We start from the raw sequence: 22,113 nt of genomic DNA on the forward strand, positions 1-22,113 counted from the left end.
ATAAAACAAATAAGAATTTCTCCAGAAGAAACAATATTACTGTGAAAAATTCCTTGCTCTGTTAAACATCATTTGGGAAATATTTTGCAACAACTCACAGAAGGGCAAAGCATTCAGAGTTTATGTGTAGATTAAATGTTAAAAGGGCCTGCCATATAAGCTCTCACTATAAGACATTAGTCTGCATGTGTGTTATTTAAGTGCATTATGTTGTGTTCAAACTCACTCATGTTTATCTCACCACATCACAAAAGGGCTGAAATATCGATCAGACGCCGACAGCAATGTCTGTACAACCCCACAGTGTGTCACTGCCGGTAAGTTACTCATAAAGTCACTTATTTACAGAACAGTTACTAATATTGGCGTTATTGCCCTGTAAAAATGCTTCTTTTTTTTGTCCCAACACCAATCGATTAAATTAACTTAATATTTGTTTACAAATTAAGTGGATTGAACATAAATCAATTAAGTTATCCCCAAAAAACTTAAGAATTGTATTGATTAAATTCATTTTAAATCAGTCGTTTAAACAAGCAGTTGAACAAGTCTTTTTTTGAGTAACAATGAGCAAAAAACGCTGTGAAAAATGTACAAAAAATTATCAAAATATTAACAGAAATGTAGCAATTTGCATAAAACTTGCATAAACAGCCTTAATGCAACATTAATTTTAGACCACCTAAAATGTATTTCATCTTAGCACATAAAATAAATACACATAATACAGATACAGATATATTTTGTGTATATTATGACAACAACAATACTTGTTTGATATATATTGTGCAGCCCTAGTTGCTTTATGAAAACAGCAACAACTAAAAATGACAACTTTCTCCAACATGAAAGTATTATGAATCAGCCTGGAAGAGGACGGGTTTCTATCAAGTCCAAACACACTGAGAGTAAATTTGAGTGGCTAAAAATCTCTCCAAGATCTGAAGAACTACAGAAGTTTTGTTAGGTATTTAGGTCAAAAAGTCTTCGAAACTCCAACGTGACCTCAACAAGATCAACATAAGCTGTTTGAAAGGATTTCAAGAAAAAACAAAAAACAATTGCAAGCATCTTAATATTCGTGCTAATTGGAAATCAAAAGGTTTAACATTGATTTTTTTACTGCCTTAAAGGCACCTATTACGCCCTTGTAAAATAAGTCTCTGGAGTGTATACGTATGTGAAGTTTCAGTTTAAAATACCCCACAAATATGTTTTATAACTCTTTAAAACTTACCCTTTTATATGGAGCCAGATCAGTCTCAAAAATAATACATTAGCAAAAATAAAACTCATACATGGTATTCTAGTATATAACATAAATAGCGTACTGTACTTCCTTTCTTGTCAACAAAACAAGAGTGTTTTCAAACATTCGGTTTGTTTACACCAGACGTGGATGGAGCGTCAAGCGCGAGTGATTTACATGTTAAATCAATGCAAAGATGCGAATAGACATCCTGGAGCGCGATTTCCGTGAATGAGATGGTGTGCATGATGCGATTCGTATGAATGACGCTTAACACAGGAATCACTCGAGTTGAAAAATCAGAACTTACATTTACATTTACATTTAGTCATTTAGCAGACGCTTTTATCCAAAGTTAAGCGAACATTCGCGCTGCACAGCTCATCAAACTGGACTCAGCTCAGTCTGAAGCACCGCTGAAAGCTTCCATCATCCAGGTATAGTTTTTGAAGGAGTTGATAATCTCACAGAGCTGGGTGCACCTCTGAAAGGATCTAGTGGACTCAAACATGGTGCCAAACAAATCTACGCTGTTTTTCAGCCTTCCTAAAGCACATGAAGCACAGCTACTCCCTCAATAAAATCCATGTTAGCAATCAAACTAGAGTTACCGGGCAGACAGAAGCCCTGTCCATGACAAGAATCTGCATCTATTGTGAAGTGAATTTGATGCACGAATGAAGTAAGTAAACTCAAAATGTTCACGTGTCTATTTACGTGCGAATAGCACAATTTATTCGCACATGCTGCGTCTGGTGTGAACACAGCATCAGTCGCTGACATTATCTACAGCGGGTGAAAACTCCTATGGTGGATGGCTGCTTCTCACTCAGGGCTGTCTACATCTTAATGAGGGAGAGATCATCACTAATGAGCAGGGCTTTCCCTTTCTGATCACACGTACAAAAGTCAAAGTGTTTCTGCAGACTGTTTATATGATTACGTGATTATAAAAAATGTAATTACTTATTTTTTATTATTATACGCTGGCTATATTCACTCCTTAAACCCTTTATTAAAGTGATTTTGTACGATAGGTCTCCTTTAAATTTACCAAAGGGTGTCAATATTAATGGAAAACACTTTCTTTTTTACCTTGTGTTTTTTGGCTCACATCTTGTTGTTTTTCCACTGATCCAGCGGCTCGTCTGCTCCAGAACATGGACCCCAGTGTGGACCCATGCCAAAACTTTTATCAGTATGCCTGCGGAGGCTGGATCGAGCGGCACGTCATTCCTGAAACCAGCTCACTCCACAGCGTCTTCAACATCCTCCGAGACGAGCTGGAGATTGTGCTCAAGGGTCGGTTTGTGTGTACTTCAACATCAGCTTTTTTTGGGTTCATGTGGAGTCGTCTAATGGTTTTTATCTTGTTGCTTGCTGACTGATGTCTCACAGGAGTTCTGGAGATGGAAAATAAGGATGACAGAGAGGCCTTCAAGAAAGCCAAAACACTCTACAGCTCATGCATGAACGAGAGTGAGTCCGTGACTTGTACTTCCTTGTACTTTTGGTTGACTGCGATTCTCATTTAGAAATTGATAGTAAATTTCAATAATTCAAGTGAATTAAAAAAGTCAAGTAAATTAAAAATGTTCAAGTCAAATCAAATTAAATAAGACTCTTTTTAAGTAGTATATTCTTCTTATAAGTTTTATTTACAACTTCAATACTGTAAAATATTATAACAAATAACACTATTGAATTTGACAACATTATTCAGGTCTTAGCATTTGTGCAACTTTGTATATGTTCTGAAAATGTAGCCCTATATACATTTCTAGAGATCACAAAATATATAGCCAGAGGTACAAATGGCAGCATTTCATCTTTAAAATTAATGCTATGAGGCAATATGGCACCGTTCCTTTTCATGCTTACCAGCTAACCGATTACCTCTGTATAGACCATAGACTGTAAAATATATGGACGGAGTATCCGTGACGTCACCCATAGGTTTCTGAAGAGCGCAAATTAAGCTAAAAGTAGGCGCGGCCAACCGTCGCCATTTTGTTCGCGCGTCATCGCACCCACGGCGGGATACCAAACAAGGGCAAAGAGGCGGAGAGTGAGCGGAGCTACAGACACGTGCTGGCATTTTGCTTGGACCTGGTTTAGACAGAGCTTACTTTGGGAGAAACGCTTAATACTTTATTACCTGCGACTCGTTTGTGTTCTGACCACATGTGCTTGGTTGTACACTATATCAATAAAGTGTTTAGACTTTTAAAAACACTGTAGTAATACATTGAGCCACTAAGCATTGTTCTTATGCCTTTTTTCAACAGGAGGAAAACGCAAATTACTTCCAAACACTTCAGATATAGTGTGTGTTAGTAAATGCAAGACTATTGATGAAATCCAGGCATAACAATGTATGACAACGCTTCATATGACTGTTTTATAGCCTACAGCTAATCAATCTGTCAGATTCTGGAGGGCATTACAGCTCTAAAGATAATTATAAATGATAAATGATCTTAAATAAAACACACACATTTATAGAGATGGTATACAAGTATATAACTTTACTCACCAGGGAAACGGAGGCCACGTGAATGGTTTGTGAGCACAATTAAGTGCACACAGCATCCCATATCATCTGATAAATGTAGGAAATAATTCCAAAAGGCAGGTGACTGTGTAAAGAAACATTAACCAACACAAAAATGCGATGTATATGCCGAGTTTATCGGCTAATAAGCCGTAATCAGTTGAGGTGACGAGACAGCGAGCAGCGAGACCTAGCTGTCACTCAAGTGGCCACACCCTTAATTATGCAAACTTAATATAACTTAATAAAACAAAATGGATGAGTTATAAAAAAATTCACCCCCCTCACAGTTGTCATGAAGGTTAATCATGGCTATAGGCACCAAAGCCATCATTTGTACCAGGCTGTAAACATGTTTTTATCTGCTGTAAAAATGGCCAATTTCCCATTGCAGTCAGAAATTACCTGGACTTCCTGGAGCCAGCCCCCCAAGGCGAGTCGATGAATTGCAGTTTTAGTTACTTCCGTATTGGCTTCCCGAGGGAGAGCGGGAGGTTGCCCCTTGGTATAGACAGCTTTCCCACTGTTACCAGTTTGTCCAGTAGCTCGCCATGTATGTCAGCGGACTTGAGACGCAGAGAGGAGTTAACTACAACAATGGGGTTCAAGTCCAGCAAAGAACGGTTCCAGAAAGTGGGTGAGACAAAAACAGAAGCCAAAAAAATTAAGTAAACAAGTAAATAACAGGGTGAGAATGTGGTAAAATCTGAAAACATGGTAAAAATCAGGCGAGGGCTTTTCTTTTTCTGGATTGCTTTTTAAAACACTGTCGGTTGGGTTTAGGGAAGTCGGTGAGCACTGGTCAACTGGTGCTTTTAAAAACACTATCGGTTGGGTTTAGGGGAGGAGAGTGGATCAGTTGATTAGTCAGTCAGTCAGTCAGTCGACAGCGGCCTCTGGTGGATTTTTGCAAGAACAGCAGGCACATGCACGACACTTGCGAGAGAAATTTGAGATAAAACAAAAAACTGCAAAAAACGTAGCTCCTGGCACATATTTGGCGCTTTCCAGAAATGTATATAACTGTACGTTTTCAGAATGAGCCTAGGTTGGTTGTATTTTATAGCAGATTACAAAAAAAGTTAAGTGAATAAAACATCTTCAAGTGAAATCTAATTAAATGAGATTTTGTTTAAGTAGAAGATAGTTGTTTTACAAATAGTTGTTTTATTTAGAATAATTGTAAGAAACAATTCCAAAAAGCAACTGACTGTGTAAAGCCACATAAAACAACACAAAAATACGATGTATAAGCCGAGTTCAGTGGCTAATCAGCCGGAATCAGCTGAGGTGAAGTGACGGCGACCAGCGAGACCTAGCTGTCACTCAAGTGGCCACGCCCTTAATTATGCAGACTTAATATAACCTTATTTAAAGGAAACGGATGAGTTATAAAAAAAATCACCCCCCTCACAGTTGTCATGGAGGGTAATAATAGCTATATGAACCAAAATTGTTCTTTGTACCATGCAGTAAACACCTTTTTTTCTGCTGTAAAGTCGGCCATTTTAACAGTGGGCTCAATAGAAAATTGCTCTATTATGGAGCCAGGACTAGCGGAATTTTGATGAATCGCAGTTTCAGTTACTTCCGTATTAGCTTCATGAGGGAGAGCTGGAGGTTGCTGCTTGGACCTAACACTCTAATATTGTCGTCTCTCTGCTTCCCCCTGTAGTTCTGATCGAGCAGCGCGACTCGCAGCCTCTGCTCCGGCTCATTGACAGCATTGGCGACTGGCCCGTGGCTTCAGAGGTCTGGAACGGCACATCAGGTACTGGAGATAGCACAGCCGTCTCTAATTCACTCGCACTGAGAATGGCAGCATCTTGGCCTTATCTAAATGGGATAAATGCAGCGGCTCCAGCCGTGCTGTCTCTGCGTGTTGATAAGGCGCGAGACTGATGGAAAAGTCCAGTGGTGCTGCTCATCTGTCATGTGTAGAGCAGATAGAGGCGCGTCGAGGAGGGCGAGCAGACGAGAGACTGACCTGCTGGGAGGATTCACGCTATGGGGCTTGTTAATGTACACTCAATAAATGACGTTTGCTGTTTGTTTAAACTACTTAAAATGAGGAGAAACAACACAATTCTTGAGGTTTTTTGGGAACCACTTAATTGATTTGTGTTTAATCTTAAATTTGTAAACTTTAATTATCTCATTTATGTTGTCCCAACACTCAAAAAATAACTTGGATGAACTCAATTTAATTGAGGGCAGGATATACATCCAATACATTTATTTAGCACTAAATAAAAAAATATTTACACAATTAAATGCAATGGGCTATATGCACAGCTAGTGCTTTTCAGCCAATGACAGGTCAATGTGACTATTTTTAATTCTACAAGGTTCCTTCTACAGCATCGATGTTGTAATGTAATTACAATCAGTTAAACAGACTTAAGCATTCATTTAGTTTTTCAAGCATAAAACGAGATGAAAGACAGTGTAACTGCTAGCGCTGTTAGGATCAACAGGCGAGTGCAGAAACTCCACAGAAAATACTGCGGTAAAATAAACTGTCATATTTTAAAGACATGGAGGAGGAAAATTTTATTGAATGCAGTGCTTCATGTCTGGTCTGAGATCTACGTTATGTGATATATCAATGAGGTAGTGAAGATCAGTGACTTTTAAATAAATTAGACCTTAAACCTGGCAATTTTTATAATGGAAAGACAGTTCACCGGAAGCGATGAGGCCGGTTGGCTGCAATTAAAAGTCCATGTGCATATACCCCATTGAGTTGGTCCAACATGATTTTATCAAATAAAAGTTTAAATACATTTGTATTTGTATTTAACTTAAACTCAAAGGTCTGATGAAATCATGTGTCTATTATATGTCGCACATTTTGAAGTCTCTTTTATTTAAAGTTAGTCTAGTTTTGTTTGAAGTTATCCTAAGTGAAGTAAAAGAGCCATATTAAGCATATTTCATAAGTTTCATACAGTTGATTGAGACTGATCTCAGAACTCATTTTAGGACAGTTATTGCTCACTGAGCAAAGCAACAACCTGCATTTCCGCTAATTAGGCTGCAATACCCAAAGTATAGGTGCTTCTGCAAGGTGTTAATCTCAAAATTCAAAGCATTACATGAAAATCTTCTAAATCTTCAAACTAAAGTAAAGATTAAACTCTAACTAGTCTTTCTATTAACTTGAAACACCTATAAGATTACTTTTATTGTCAACATTTCCCTCTCTTAATTCAATTCCACACGAAGCATGCTAGGAACTACAAATCCCCTTTCTAGATAGTGGGACCAACACAACTCCATGTTGTCAAGTTAACTTAATGGTTTACAAATTTAAGTGTACTGAACATAAAACAGATAAATTAGCCAAAGAATTGTGTCGTTTCAGCTCATTTTAAACAGGTAGCTTGAACAAGTAGCAGTAATCTTTTTTTGAGTGAGCACAAATGGATTGTGTGGAACCCAGCATTATTTACAGTGTAGGACTTTACAAGGCCAGAGTAATTAAACAGAATGGAAGATGATCTCAAATACAATCTAGACTTGAAAATACTTTGACTTTCATTCAAAGTAGATTTTTATATTGGATTAAGTGAAATGTTATGGTTTCTGATTTTATCCTATTCTATTAAATTAAGCTTTAAAAAAAAGCTAGTGATGTCAAAAAATAATTCGAGATTAATCACATCCAAAACAAAAGTTCATATTTACTAAATATATATGTGTGTACTGTGCATATTTTTGTGCATATAAAAATATGCATTACTGTTTTCTAGAAATTATTTGTTTATATTTATATATAAATATTTATATATACAGTTGAAGTCAGAATTATTAGCCCCCCTGAATTATTAGTCCCCCTGTTTATTTTTTTTCCCCAATTTTTGTTTAATGGAGAGAAGATTTTTTTCAACACATTTCTAAACATAATAGTTTTAATAACTCATTTCTAATAACTGATTTATTTTATCTCTGCCATGATGACAGTAAATAATGTTTGACTATTTTTTAAGACACTTCTATACAGCTCAAAGTGACATTTAAAGCTTTAACTAGGTTAATTAGGTTAACTAGGCAGGTTAGAGTAATTAGGCAAGTTATTGTATTACGATGGTTTGTTCTGTTGACTATCGAGAAAAATAAATAGCTTAAAATAATTTTTACCTTAAAAATGTTCATAGTAAATTAAAAACTGCTTTTATTCTAGCCGAAATAAAACAAATAAGACTTTCACAAGAATAAAAAACATTATCAGACATACTGTGAAAATTTCCTTGCTCTGTTAAACACCATTTGGTAAATGTTTAAAAAGGAAAAAAAATTCAAAGGGGGGCTAATAATTCTGACTTTAACTCTATATACAGTATACACATACACAAACAAAAATACTGTACTTATGCATACTGTGTATACATAAATATACACGGTATACATCTACAGTATAAATTACTGTATGTATTTACAAAATTTTATCTTGGATGCAATTAATCGTGAATAATCGTTTGACAGCACACAAAAAAAATAACCACCTTGGAAAATTTAAAAGCATTATTTCTTTCCTCAAACTAATATTTTTACTTTACTAAACTAGCAATTTTAGTTAGAACAAATCCCAGTATCTGTTCTATTATAATGTTTTTCTCTTCGGTTCAAAGTATCTTTTTTCTTTTCAATGTGTTTGCAAACCGAGACACTCTGTCCTTTAGTTACAGATTTATTATCTATTTTTAAAGCAAAAGATTGATAATTTATTATAGTTCTAAAACCATCTGAGACAAATAACTAGTTTGGTTTTGGAAATAAGCCTGTGATTATGTTTAATCACATATTAAATAGTGTCCATCTGACTGTGAACAACAGGATGTCATTTGTACAATGAGTTTCATGGGTCAGTTTTTGAGATTTACAATTAGGTTTTATTACACATCAGCCAGTAATGTTCATGGAGCTCATTTAGTATAATAATGCTTATTAAAGTCAATAAAAAAACATTGGCAAGCTATTTTATTTCTGTCACATAATTTTTAGGGTGAAACTGGATATTCGAAGAGAAAACTTTATCTATTTGGATTTAATTTGATTGTGAAATGGAAAACAGAGTTGAAAAATAAGAAAGCTTCTTGGCTGAAACATAATTTTAATAAACTATGAGTCAGTATTGAAGCCAGAAATGTTAAAGTAAGAGAATGCTGGTGAAATAAAGTTGACCTCAGCCCCTGACTTTCATATAAGTATAGTAAAGCAAATTAAAGGGAACCTATTATACAAAAATCACTTTTATAAATGATATAAACACAGTTGTATGGCAATAGTGTATAAATAATAACCAGCTTCTAATGGTAAAAATAGAATAACAATATATTTTATAATCACACTTGATAAAAACAGTCTGCAGAAACACTTTGATTGACATTCTCTCTTTGTACGTGTCATCAGAGGGGGAAAGCCCCGCCCACTAGTGACCATCTCTAACTCATTAGCATAGGACGTTAGTCTGGTTTTTGAATGTGCCACTATGCAGACACACAGGCATTTGTAGCCCCGCCCTCTTTTAAAAAGAGCACAATCTCATTTGAATTTAAAGCGACAGTACATCAAAATTATGGTCAAAGCCTAAAATGGGCAGTTTCAAAAAGTTCTAAAACATTACTAGTGTGGTATTTCGATCTGAATCTTCACATACACACTCTAGGGACATCAGAGACTTATTTTACATCTTGTAAAAAGGGGAATAATATGTGCCCTTTAAAGCTAAAAACGGCATTATCCAGGGTCATATATGACTTCAGGAATGTGACAAACAAAGTACCATTCTCACATACTTTTCACACCTCATGACTTAAAAACCATCAGTGTAAAGTTAATTTTGGTAGCATATTTATATAATTGTACAGTATAGCTTTTAGACTGCCTTAAAGCAAACAAAAATGGACTAAAATGTTATGGGATTGATGTTACAGAGCAGACATGGAGCCTGGAGGACACGCTGGCTGTTCTGAACGGTCGCTATAATAAGAAGGCTGTGCTGGAGATGTTTGTGTGGCCGGATGACCGCGACTCCAGCCGCTACATTATCCATGTAAGATACCGACATGACTTTTTTGTAGGTTGGAGTTTTATACTGTCATTTATACTGTAAACATAGCCAGTATACACAGTTGATGTCAAAAGCATTAGCCCTTCTGTGAAAGTTTTATTCTTTTTCAAACATTTCCCAAATGATGTTTAACAGGGCAAGGAAATTTTCACAGTATTTCCTATAATATTATTTTCTTCTGGGGAAAGGCTTATTATTGTCGTTCGGCTGGAATGAATTTTTGAATAAATAATTGTAAGGTTAATATTATAAGCCCCCTTAAAATGTACATTTTTCAATTGGCTACAGAATAAACTTGCCTAGTAAAAATATATTCCTTTTAAGGTGAGGACTAATCATTTGCAAAGTAGTTAGTTAAATATTAGTGTAGTTTCAATGATCTAGGCACAAAGTCTAAAGCGCATGGCGCAAAAGCATTAAGGGCGTGTCCGAATCAGCTATTTTAAAAACGGAAAAATACAATTTGGGTTGTGCTTATTCTCTTAAAGAGTTATGGGTGTGTTTTGAGCATAACGTGCAATCGGAGTCTCATCTCCCATTCCCTTTAAGAGTCATTTGCTATTTACATGGCGGACTTTCTAAGTGGAAAAACTAAACGCTTCGCTAGTGAGAATACAGAGCAAACCGAGCATCTGCAGCACATGGATAAAGAATGAGCCTCCTCCATTCAGCCTCTTTACTTTCTCTTTACTTTTACTCTTTATTTTACTCCTTTACTTTCGTGGAGTTAGGAAACGGTGTTGTACGCACTCCACTGAAGACATCCATTAGCCTACACATTTGTTTCAAAACTATTTCTAAATTCAGTTCTATTTTACAGCAAATTAATAAAGGAACAATAACAAGAAGTGTGGTCAAAAAACTGAGTTATATCAAACACACGTGCTGTTCTTATGCCCCATATGATGTCTCCAAAACCCAATAGGTGGACAAATCTAAACTTGTTTTAACACACTCTGTACTGGACTTTAAACCAGCTTTTAGATCAGAGATGGGCAAACTACGGCCCGCAGGCCATATGCGTATTGAATTTGCGTATGCATATTCAACAAAAAAAATTGACTCTGAATGTCGTGTGTGTAAGGAAGAATAAACAACAAAATACTTCTTCACTAATATCGGACAGAAAGCGGTAGGTCTAATATGCCAAGAAAGTATTGCTGTTTTTAAAAACTACAACCTCAGGGACCGATCACACCAAACGCGTTCCAAAAATGCGAGGTGCACCACACTGCCTTTTTGCTGACAAGAAAAAAGGAGCGCGGTGCACTTTTTTAATGTCGATAGGCAACGACTGAATCAGCTAGGTATTTTGCGAGAGTGTTGCTGTTGATAATAATATAACTTTATTTTCAGACTCATTGTTCACATGAACACACTCATAACAACATGACTTGCAATAACAAAGACTAAGATTCTTCCGTTTTATCTCATAGTTTTATATTGATTGATATGAGCATATTAATACAACCTCAAATGAGATTGTTGTGAATTTGACTCAAATTATATAATAATTGCTCGTTAAATGTGTTAATTTTTGTCATTGAATATATTTACCATGCATACATCCACTTTAAAAAGTTCTTTTATCAAAGATTTGTGGTTTTATCAAGTTTTAGGATGGTTGATCTGTATATTTTTAAAGCAGTGCAAATTAGATTATTGTAAATTTGACTGAATAGTAAACTTTAAGAATTATTTTTAAGTACAAATATGATATTTTTTTCTATGAGACATGTTTTCTATTCTCCATTGTAAAAATCATTACATTATTATTATTATTATTATTATTATATTATTATTATTATATTTTATAAGGGATTATTTTATTGTTTTATGATGATTGATGAGTAATAATGAATATGAATAGCAGTGCAAATTCATTTGACTTGTAAATTTGACTCAATAATAACTTTTTTTAAAAATCTGTTTTGTGTTAATGTAACATGTTTCTGTCCAATATTACATGTTCCATGCATGTGGCCCTCGGGTCTAAAAAGTTTGCCCACCACTGTTTTAGATTGTCAATGGTGCGGTCAATTTCAGTTCATCAAAATAGCAACGCACCAATAATGTGCCTTAACACACCTCCTTTTTAGACCAGCATGCCCACGAGTCCACAAAGTGCCGCAAATGTATTTACCATTTAAACAATGTGGTGCAAAACGTAAGAATTTGGGTTGCGCAGGTCTGAAAATAGCAACAAATCCAGCCATACACGTCTTGCACCTTATTGCGCCGGGAGTCATAAGTGTCAATATATTAGAAATTGGGATTTAAACATAACCAGAAATCCGAATAAATAATATTTCCATTAGGTTTGATACAATAGGACAATTTTTAGTTAGAAGAACTATACGGCATACAATATACAACAATTTGAAAGTATGGAAAATCTGGAGAAAATCACTTTTAACGTTGAACAATGACATTTTTATCAATCCATATTACTAATAAAATATATGTTTAATAGATTTACAGAAATCAATAATCATTATATCCAGTGAAAATGATCATTACCTTATATAATGATTACTGAATTAAAATAAAAATGTCTAACTTTGACCCGTACAAGTTATTTTTTGGCTATCCCCAAACATATATCTATGCATAATAGGACTGATTTTGTGATCAAGGGTCTCAAATACATTTAAAAAACATTAGAGGTTGTTTATCAGAAATGACAAATTTTCTTAAACATAAAAAATAAGCGAAATTTCATTCATTCATTCATTCATTTTCCTTCGGCTTAGTCCCTTATTTATCAGGGGTCGCCACAGCGGAATGAACCAAAAACTATTCCAGCATTTGTTTTATGGAGCGGATGCCCTTCCAGCTGCAACCCAGTACTGGGAAACACCCATACACACTCATTCACATACACACTCATACACTACGGACAACTTAGCTTACCAAATACACCTGTACCGCATGTATTTGGACTGTGGGGGAAACCGGAGCACCCGGAGGAAACAGAACAGGGAGAACATGCACACTCCACACAGAAATGCCAACTGACCCTGCAGCGACTCGAACCAGCGACCTTCTCGCTGTGAGGCGACAGTGCTAACCACTGAGCAACCGTGCGCCGCAGAGAAATTTAGCTTGTACTAAAAAATAAGAAATGCATTCATCTCTATTCAGCATTCTACTGCCTTCACCTCAATACTTGCAATCAAACCCAGTCTGATTGGTGATTCAATGCCACATCACCTTTTAAAATACACAGTGGGTAATTGCAATTTATTTTACATAATACACCCTGATTAAAATGCCATTTGAAGCGTGAGCTAATAAAACAGTAAGTTTGATTACAGCACCATTAGATGATCTCATGCAAAACAGTGATTCAGAAACAAACAGAAGACGTTTTTTTTCACTGCGACTCTGTCCTTCTGATTGCACAGGTCGACCAGCCAGCTTTAGGAATGCCTTCAAGAGATTATTACCTCAGCGATGGGAATTACAAAAAGGTACATTGTGTTATTTTGTGCGAACGATTTTTTCTTTATTTTTTGTCATGCTGTTAAAATTACACTAATCAGTAACTCCCTATTTGTGTGTGTGTGTGTGTGTGTTTGTGTGTTTGTGCATATTTTTTGTGACACATGAGGACACAAATGTGTATAATGACATGGGTATTAACACAGTTATTACAAGGAGATTGTGAATTATGAGGACATTTCTGATGTCTCCAATTCTTAATTTCTTTCCAGAATGTAAAACTGTACACACACAGTAAAAAAAATCCATAAATGAACAATTTTCTGTATTTTGTGATTCATGTTTTTATTTTTCACCATTTATTTATGCTTTTGAATGGCATTATGGTACATTGATCGTTCTTTTAACAACTTTAAAACGTGAAAAGTGGCTTTCATTAACATTTTTATTAGTTTAAAAGGAACCTATTTTACCCCTTTACAAGATATAAGATTAGCCTTTGGTGTCTCCTGAATGTGTCTGTAAATTTCAGCTCAAAATACCCAATCAGATGATTTATTATAGCCTCCAGAGTTTGCACATTTTGGTTTCTGAATACACTGTAGCTGTTTTTGTCTAGCCTGTGGCTTTAAATGCAAATGAGCTGCTTCTCCCCACTCACCGTTCCCACGTGCATGTCTGCATCACATCATGCGTTACGTCAGATAAACAGCAGTCAGTAATAAGCCCCTTTCACACAGTGATACGAGTAAATATTCGGAAAATTTCCGCAACGACTTTGCAGCTAAATTCAAAAAAGCCTTGATCACACAAGCGAAGACGTTACAGATTTTTTCCAGGAAAGACCATTCACACATCCATTCCAAAATACGGGTGAATTCTGTATTTGTACACATTTCTAGGGGTCAGACTTTTGTTGATGGTTTCACTTTTATTTAAAGCTTTAGCATTCATGCAGCTGCTTTGTCCCAGAGACATCCAAAGGCAGAAACGCGAAATGTTACAGCTAAATATTTACACATTTAACTACATTACAAATTCTGTGGATGGATAAGCATTCTGAAAAAAATGGGTGGAGCCAAACTCTACAAAATGGCTCCTGCCTGTCGGCCATTTTCCTTATGTGGATAGTTGATGTGTTTAGTGGTGGGCAAAGCAAGGCTTCATGAAACACTGAAACAGTCGGAGCAAATGTGTCGAAGCTTCGAAACGTTTCGAAACTCCACTCTACGGTGACACCTAGTGGTCATTTTTTATATATTGCACTGAAATAGCTTTAGCAAAGGTCAGTTGAGCAGATTGAGGTATTAAACCCCACTCTGTAAGATAGGATCTGCAAGCGATTTAGTTGAGCGGTTATGGTTCCTGACTACCGTGTGGGCAGGGGCGTAGTAACCGGGGGGGACATGCCCCCCTCACTTTTAGAGACAGACCATTTAGAAAAAGGTGATTAATAATTATATGAACGTATGATCTCATACAGCCCCCCCCCCCCCCCCCCCACTTTTAAAATGTCCGCTACGCCCCTGCGTGTGGGGATACTGGGTTCGAATCCAGACTGATTTTGAAATGCTTTGATATCAATTTGAAATGCTTTGTTCTTGTATCGTTTTGTTTCAACATTGGTCTGACATCCGAAGAAACACTTTGTGAATAAATATGTGTTGTTTTGGTCATTAAACAGGGTTGTTGCTAGATCAGACATGGTTGTGGCCAGAAGTTAACAAGAAGTATTTATATTATTCAATAAATTTCCCATTGTATTTTATTAACATCTACCCAAAACCTAAACCCAACCATCACAGTACTGTAAAATATTCATTATTGTTTTACAGTGTTACAAAAATGATGCTAAATTGATGCCGTATCAGCAGCTGTATCCTATCTAGACTACACCATAAAACAGTAACATTATTAAAATACATAAAATCATGAATTCTGAGTATTTGTACAAGTCGGGATTCGAACCCAAAAGTCATTTGAAGCTCAGTAACAACATGCAGACGCATGTCCTGCTAGGCCAGTGTTTCCCAACCCTGTTCCTGGAGGCACACCAACAGTACATATTTTGAATGTCTCCGTTATCTGACCCATTAACTTCAGGTTTTGAGATTTAACTTCAGAGATTAGGGAGAGGTTGAAAATGTGGACTGTTGGTGTGCCTTCAGGAACAGGGTTGGGAAACACTGCGCTAGGCTATATGAGACAGAAGAATTTTCAGACCCTGTTTGTCAAACACAGATTCGCCAGGTCTCGAATCGCTTCTGAACTGATCGATGCTTTGAATTGCTTTAGTCACGTGACCTGGGTGTTTTGGATCATGCTTCGGTGCAGTGTTTCGAAACACTTGCGCTTCGGGATCTCGATACTGTGTCACGTCAGTTTCACGTCAGCCATCCCTAGACGTGTTTTGGTCTATCTATTGGCATAGTCAGAACACACATTTACATTCTGTAAATGTTGTATACAATTTTGCAGAAAAAAAAAAAGATTTTTGTTTTTGCTTGGAATCCACAACTATTTTTGCACTTAAATAAACACCTTGGACTGAATTTACTCCTCGTCACTGGTTTTGTACATCTGCACCCCGGTACATCCTAACAGGTCTGTATGTGTGAAAGGGGCTATAGAAACAGATACGGATGAAGCTGAAATACAGCTCATTAGTCAAAAATGCCAAGTATGTTTATATGATGTATTTTTGGTGGAGTTTATTCAAGCCTTTCTGAAATGACGAGTCACACACAAATGCCATTGGCAGTACACACACACACACACACACACACACATATATATAAATGTTTACTGACACCATGCGGCCGTGGTGATTATTGCGGTTAAGAATTACAGCGGTTTTACTGTCTTTATTACAAACATGCTCGGTTTTATTAATGTTTTAAACTTATAAAAATCACAGAGAGTTGGAACATATTTTAATCACAGTTTATTTGCAAATAAAATGTTCTGTGAATATGTGCATATATGTTATTATAGAAATATGGCGCCTGACAATCAGTTTGGTGGGCGGGGAAAACTGCACTCCTATGTCACGTTGAAGTGGCCCTCAAAATCAATGGGATTTGGGTCCTATTTTAACGTCAGGAAATAAAAAAAAAAGACTTGTTGTGTTTACATCACTCCAATATGACTGTGGACACACTACACCTACACACAGTTCTGTCCAAACTGCTTACAAAAGTTGATTTTCATCATAGGTGCCCTTTTAAAGTAATATATTGTCTGGGTTGGTGTTATGTATTACACTACAAAAACCTTGTAATAAACTGCCAGTACATTGTCTGTTATTTTACAGACTTATTTCTCTATATGTTATTTCTTATACATTACATTATCTTAAACTACTAAAAATGTTAATAAAAGTCGCTTTGTTAAACTGTAGAGTTGAATTTTCTTCTTCAAAAGTCGACCGAGCAGAGATCAACATCCCATAATGCAATTCACACCCGTAAAAAACACTTGTGAATCATACAATACGGAAAGTGTTAATTGACAGATCTTGTTTACAGTGCAGTTTTCTGTAAGGGTTGTGTTTATGTATAGGGCAATAGAAAATACCATTCGCACAGTATAAAAAACAATGAAATCTTATGTCCCCACAAACCACAAAAACAAACCTGTGTGTTTCGACAGGTGCGGGAGGCCTACCTGGAGTTCATGGTTTCGATGGCGAGGATTGCAAGAGAAGACCGAAATTTGACCCAAGATGAAGAGCGCGTGTTGGAGGACATGTCTCAAGTGCTGGAGCTGGAGACAGACATTGCTAACGTGAGCTCCTCAAACGCTTAATAAATAACGCAGGCAAAAGCATCTGTGCATAATCTGAATAATGTGAATAATGTGGATGTCAAATCGCAAATGCTTCAACAGGCTACCTCACCAGCAGAAGAACGCAATGACATCACTGTGCTCTACAACAAGATGACGCTGAGAGAGGCGCAGCAAACGTTCAACCTCAATGTGAGTCTGCAGATTCAAAAATTCTATTGTAAATATTCTACAGTGTTTTTGAATCATACAACAGTAAACACACACTTTTTTCCAGACACTTGCACAGGTACTTTCTTACAATCATTCCATATTGCTTTAAAACATTGTGCATTTCTGAATGGGCCTCACACAGGCGAGTGGGTTTGACAAACCACCTGTAGAAAACACACTCTTCTTTCCATATGCCCCAGACACTTTCTTAAGGCTCATACACACTGGGACGCTTTTCGTTTGCGCTTAGAGACGTTTTTCCGCATTCAAACCCAAGCGATTTTTACTGGCGTCGAGCAGAAGAGTATGCAAAATCACTCCTTTACGTAAGATGGCGCTACACAACTTTAAGCTTCTGACACCCGCTTGTCACACAGAAGAAGAAGACAGAAAGTTGACTCTATAAAACATTGTGCATTTCTGAGTGTGCCTCACACAGGTGAGTGGGCTTGACAAACCACCTGTAGAAAATTCACTTCACTGGACTAAATAAGGAAAACAATGTTTACTTGTGAATGTACCACAGTTTTCATCAACTGTAAATATGTCCTTTGCACAATTTTTGGAACAATATTGTTCTGTCTTATGTAAAATTTCTTGTATTGTCTATCTTAGGTTATTCATTCAGTCATTCATTTTCTTTTCGGCTTAGTCCCTTTATTAATCTGGGGTCGCCACAGCGGAATGAACCGCCAACTTATCCAGCATATGTTTTACACAGCGAATGCCCTTCCAGCTGCAACCCATCACTGGAAAACATCCATACACACTCACTCACACACATACACTACGGACAATTTGGCTTACCCAATTCACCAATAGCGCATGTTTTCGGACTGTGGGGGAAAACCGGAGCACCCAGAGGGAGAACATGCAAACCACACAGAAATGCCAACTGACCCAGCCGAGGCTTGAACCAGCGATCTACTTGCTGTGAGGCGATCGCGCTACCCACTGCACCCTATCTTAGGTTATATGTATTAAGTATTCATAGTATATGTATAGTTAGTAGTTAGTATAGTCAGATTACTGCTTCAATATGTTAGTTATCTGTAGTTTTAAATCGTTCTTATGTCCAGTGTTGTGTTCATATTTAAAATTATGTCTATTTATGTAGCAACATGGTCTTATCGTAGTCTTTTGGACTTAAACTTGTCTTTGGGTGAATTATACTGTATATACTATATATAGTATTTACGACTCCTACATAATTAATGCTACAGCATATGTAGTATTACCTATAGTGAACAGATAAACTGTAATAAGTACTGTAGTGTACTTTAGATTTTACTAGAGGTGTATTATTGTATATTATATAGAGTTGTACAAAACCACATTATTGGGTCATTTGCTTATATAATTACTTAAATAATTAAATAATAGTTAATTAATTAAAATTTAATTATTAGTAATTAGTAGTAATTATAATTAATAGATTAATTCATGTACAGTATAGTATAGTTCAAAAACACTATAGTGTTTGCTATAAATTCATTCATTCTTTCATTTTCCTTCGGCTTAATCCCATATTTATCAAGGGGTCGCTCCAGTTGAATAAACCGCCAACTATTCCAGCATATGTTTTACGCAGCGGATGCCCTTCCAGGCACAACCCAGTATTGAGAAACACCATACACACTCATTCACACACACACACACACACACACACTCATAAACTATGGCCAATTTAGTTTATTTAATTCACCTATAGCACATATGTTTGGACTGTGGGGGAAACCGGAGCACCCGGAGGAAACCCACGCCAACACGGGGAGAACATGCAAACTCCACACAGAAATACCAACTAACCAAGGCGGGACTCGAACCAGTGACCTTCTTGCTGTAAGGCGACAGTGTTATCCACTAAGCCACCATGCTGCTGTACTATAAATTACTTTTCTAATGTGGTAGATGGAAATAGCAGAAGACAAACAGCTAGATACGTCATTCAACGATGAAGCAGTAAATAATCGTATTTTTTATTATATTAAATTTTTTATTATTTTATTATATTTATTATAGAATTTTTAATTTAAAAATTTGATTATTATTATTATTATTGTTTTATTATTTTTGCACAAGCATTTTGACCTCTGATCTTATTTGTCCCTGACTGAAAACATAAGGGTATGTTTTTCCACACACACACATGCATCTTTTGTGTTTCTTCATTCATTTTCAGGGCTTTAACTGGACGCGCTACATCCAGGGTATCATGTCCAGCGTGTCCATTTCAGTGCAATCAGACGAGCCTATTGTTATTTACTGCTCCCCTTACCTGGAGAAGCTCAGCGAGGTCCTGTCCAAACACAGCCACAGGTCATTCTTCACTGCTATCTCAATTATGGCCATCCAGAATAAACATACTGCTTATAGCTCAGAAGACTTAAGAGTCTTTGTTGTGTTTCACTTTTTCATCAGCGTTGTCATCAGTGCCTCTCCTGAGATGTCTAAAAGAAGAGATTAAATGAGATGTTAGTTCATGCTCTTAGAAAGCACAGAGCTATAAATTAAGGTGGATATTATAACTGACTGTGAACTATATTTTAGCTTATTTTAAAATCTTTGATTGCACAATTTTGAGCATATTAATATTTAAATTATTAATATATTAATTAATAATTAAATTAATAAAATAAATTAATACAATTAATAATTAAATTAATTAAATATATTAAATATATTAATTAATTATTAATTATTATTATTATTATTATTAAAATTTAATTTTATTAATATTACATATTTATATATTTATATTAGCAGTGGTGTAGTCCTTAAAAAAAAAGTGGTGTACTATTACCCACTCAACCCGCCCATGCTGCTTTATCATTTTACCTGAACGTTTCAGCGAGACATCATTCAGTTGACTTTGAAAAACTCACGAAATTTTCTCACAGCTGCTGAGGTCGTCAGGGGGCGGGGAATGGCGCAAAATATAAACAAAAATGCACCAACTGCAACAAATTAAGATGAGAGTTAAAAAAAACCATTTGGTATACAGTTAAGGGATGCGAATATACGTAAATTAGGCAAGTCTAATCAGCAAAACAAGTGAGTATACCGAGGGTATACGCAATTATTGATCCTCAGAAGTCGTAATACCCAAACAGCTAGTGAAAAAAAGTAGGCATACTGAGTATACGTGCGTATAGCCCCGACTACACCACTGTTGTTGGTATTTGAATGTAACGTCCACTTAATCACATTATTGACTGGAAAACATAAGTGCCTCATTTATACTTTTCCCTTTATACACTATTAATATGTCTTATTTTGGTGCCTGCATCAAATTAAACATACAGAAGTAATTATTTATATATAAAACATACCAATGCTCGTACAAAAGTGTCTATGATAATGTTTTAGAGAACATTTGTGAAAGTAAAATGTCAATATTCATGGTTCCAACATCATTCAGCATAACATATACAGTGTTCAGCCTATATGAGTACACATACTGTATGACTACTGTAGTTAAATCTCTGACGGTAGTGAATGATCTGTGCGCATTATCTTTATCAGGACTCTGCAGAATTATCTGGTGTGGATGCTGATCATGGACAGGGTCAGCAGTATGAGCCGTCGCTTCAAAGACGTGAGAGCGCACTATAGAAAGGTCAGTCGCCGACTGAACAAACACAAACTCATGGCATTTCACTCATAGTGCTTTTAAAAGTCCCTTTTGCTCATATGCTACTGTCTCGTCACAATCGGTTTGATGTGGAATTAGATCTGGGCCAATAGAAATGTACACAACTTCATATAAATGAACACCAAAATATCAGAAATACACAATTACAAATGAAGAAAGACAACTTGAATTTGAACATATTCTTTGTTGAAAACTTAATTTTTAAGTTTTTTTTATTTACAGTACTGTGCAAAAGTTTTAGGCCATCAATAAATCTGTTATTTTACCGATGGTATAATGGATATATGTGACCCTTTACCACAAAACCAAATTGTAAATTAAATAAAAATAAAATAAAAAGCATAAGGGTACATTTTTGGTCATTTTTTAAATTGAGATTTATACAGGGTGAATAAATAATCTTTTTGTTGATGTAACGTTTGTTAGGATTATGTTAGGTTAGAGCTTGAATTATTTTTTGAATTAATATAAGTACAGTGCATCCGGAAAGTATTGATAGCGCTTCACTTTTTCCACATTTGTTTATGTTACAGCCTTATTCCAATATGCATTAAATTAATTTATTTCCTCAACATTCTACACACAATCCCCCATAATGACAATGTAGAAAAGAGTTTATGATATTGTTGCAAATTTATTACAAATAAAAAACCTGGAAAATCACATGTACATCAGTATTGACAGCCTTTGGCGTGAAGCTCTACATTGAGCTCAGGTACATTCTGTTTCCTCTGATCATTCTTGAGATGTTTCAGTAGCTTCATTGGAGTTCACCTGTGGTCAATTCAGTTAATTTAGACATGATTTGAAAAGACATACACCTGTCTATATAAGGTCCCAGGGTTGACAGTGCATGTCAAAGCACAAACCAAGCATGAGGACAAAGGAATTGTCTGTAGACCTCCGAGACAGGATTGTCTCGAGGCACAAGGCTGGGGAAGGTTACAGAAAAATTTCTGCTGCTCTGAAAGTTCCAATGAGCACAGTGGCCTCCATCATCTGATAGTGGAAGATGAACCACCAGGACTCTTCCTAGAGCTGGGCGGCCATCTAATTTGAGTGATTGGGGGAGAAGGGCCTTAGTCAGGGAGGTGATCAATAACCTGATGGTCACTCTTTCTGAGCTCCAGCATTCT

The 22,113-nt window shown here is 36.2% G+C and overlaps 1 protein-coding gene across 1 annotated transcript in view; it reads left to right on the forward strand.

The window, feature by feature from the left end:
* The window catches only part of mmel1 (membrane metallo-endopeptidase-like 1), a 53,899-nt gene that overhangs the window by 9,070 nt on the left and 22,716 nt on the right, over positions 1–22,113 (forward strand). The window contains exons 4-13 of the mRNA XM_056468856.1: positions 255–317; positions 2,390–2,551; positions 2,648–2,728; positions 5,479–5,574; positions 9,743–9,861; positions 13,287–13,352; positions 16,975–17,109; positions 17,212–17,301; positions 19,505–19,641; positions 20,848–20,941. Coding sequence (XP_056324831.1) covers positions 255–317; positions 2,390–2,551; positions 2,648–2,728; positions 5,479–5,574; positions 9,743–9,861; positions 13,287–13,352; positions 16,975–17,109; positions 17,212–17,301; positions 19,505–19,641; positions 20,848–20,941 — 1,043 coding nt within the window. The remainder of the gene's footprint in view (positions 1–254; positions 318–2,389; positions 2,552–2,647; positions 2,729–5,478; positions 5,575–9,742; positions 9,862–13,286; positions 13,353–16,974; positions 17,110–17,211; positions 17,302–19,504; positions 19,642–20,847; positions 20,942–22,113) is intronic.

Source organism: Danio aesculapii, chromosome 11 (genome assembly GCF_903798145.1).
Source record: "Danio aesculapii chromosome 11, fDanAes4.1, whole genome shotgun sequence".
Taxonomy (NCBI): domain Eukaryota; kingdom Metazoa; phylum Chordata; class Actinopteri; order Cypriniformes; family Danionidae; genus Danio; species Danio aesculapii.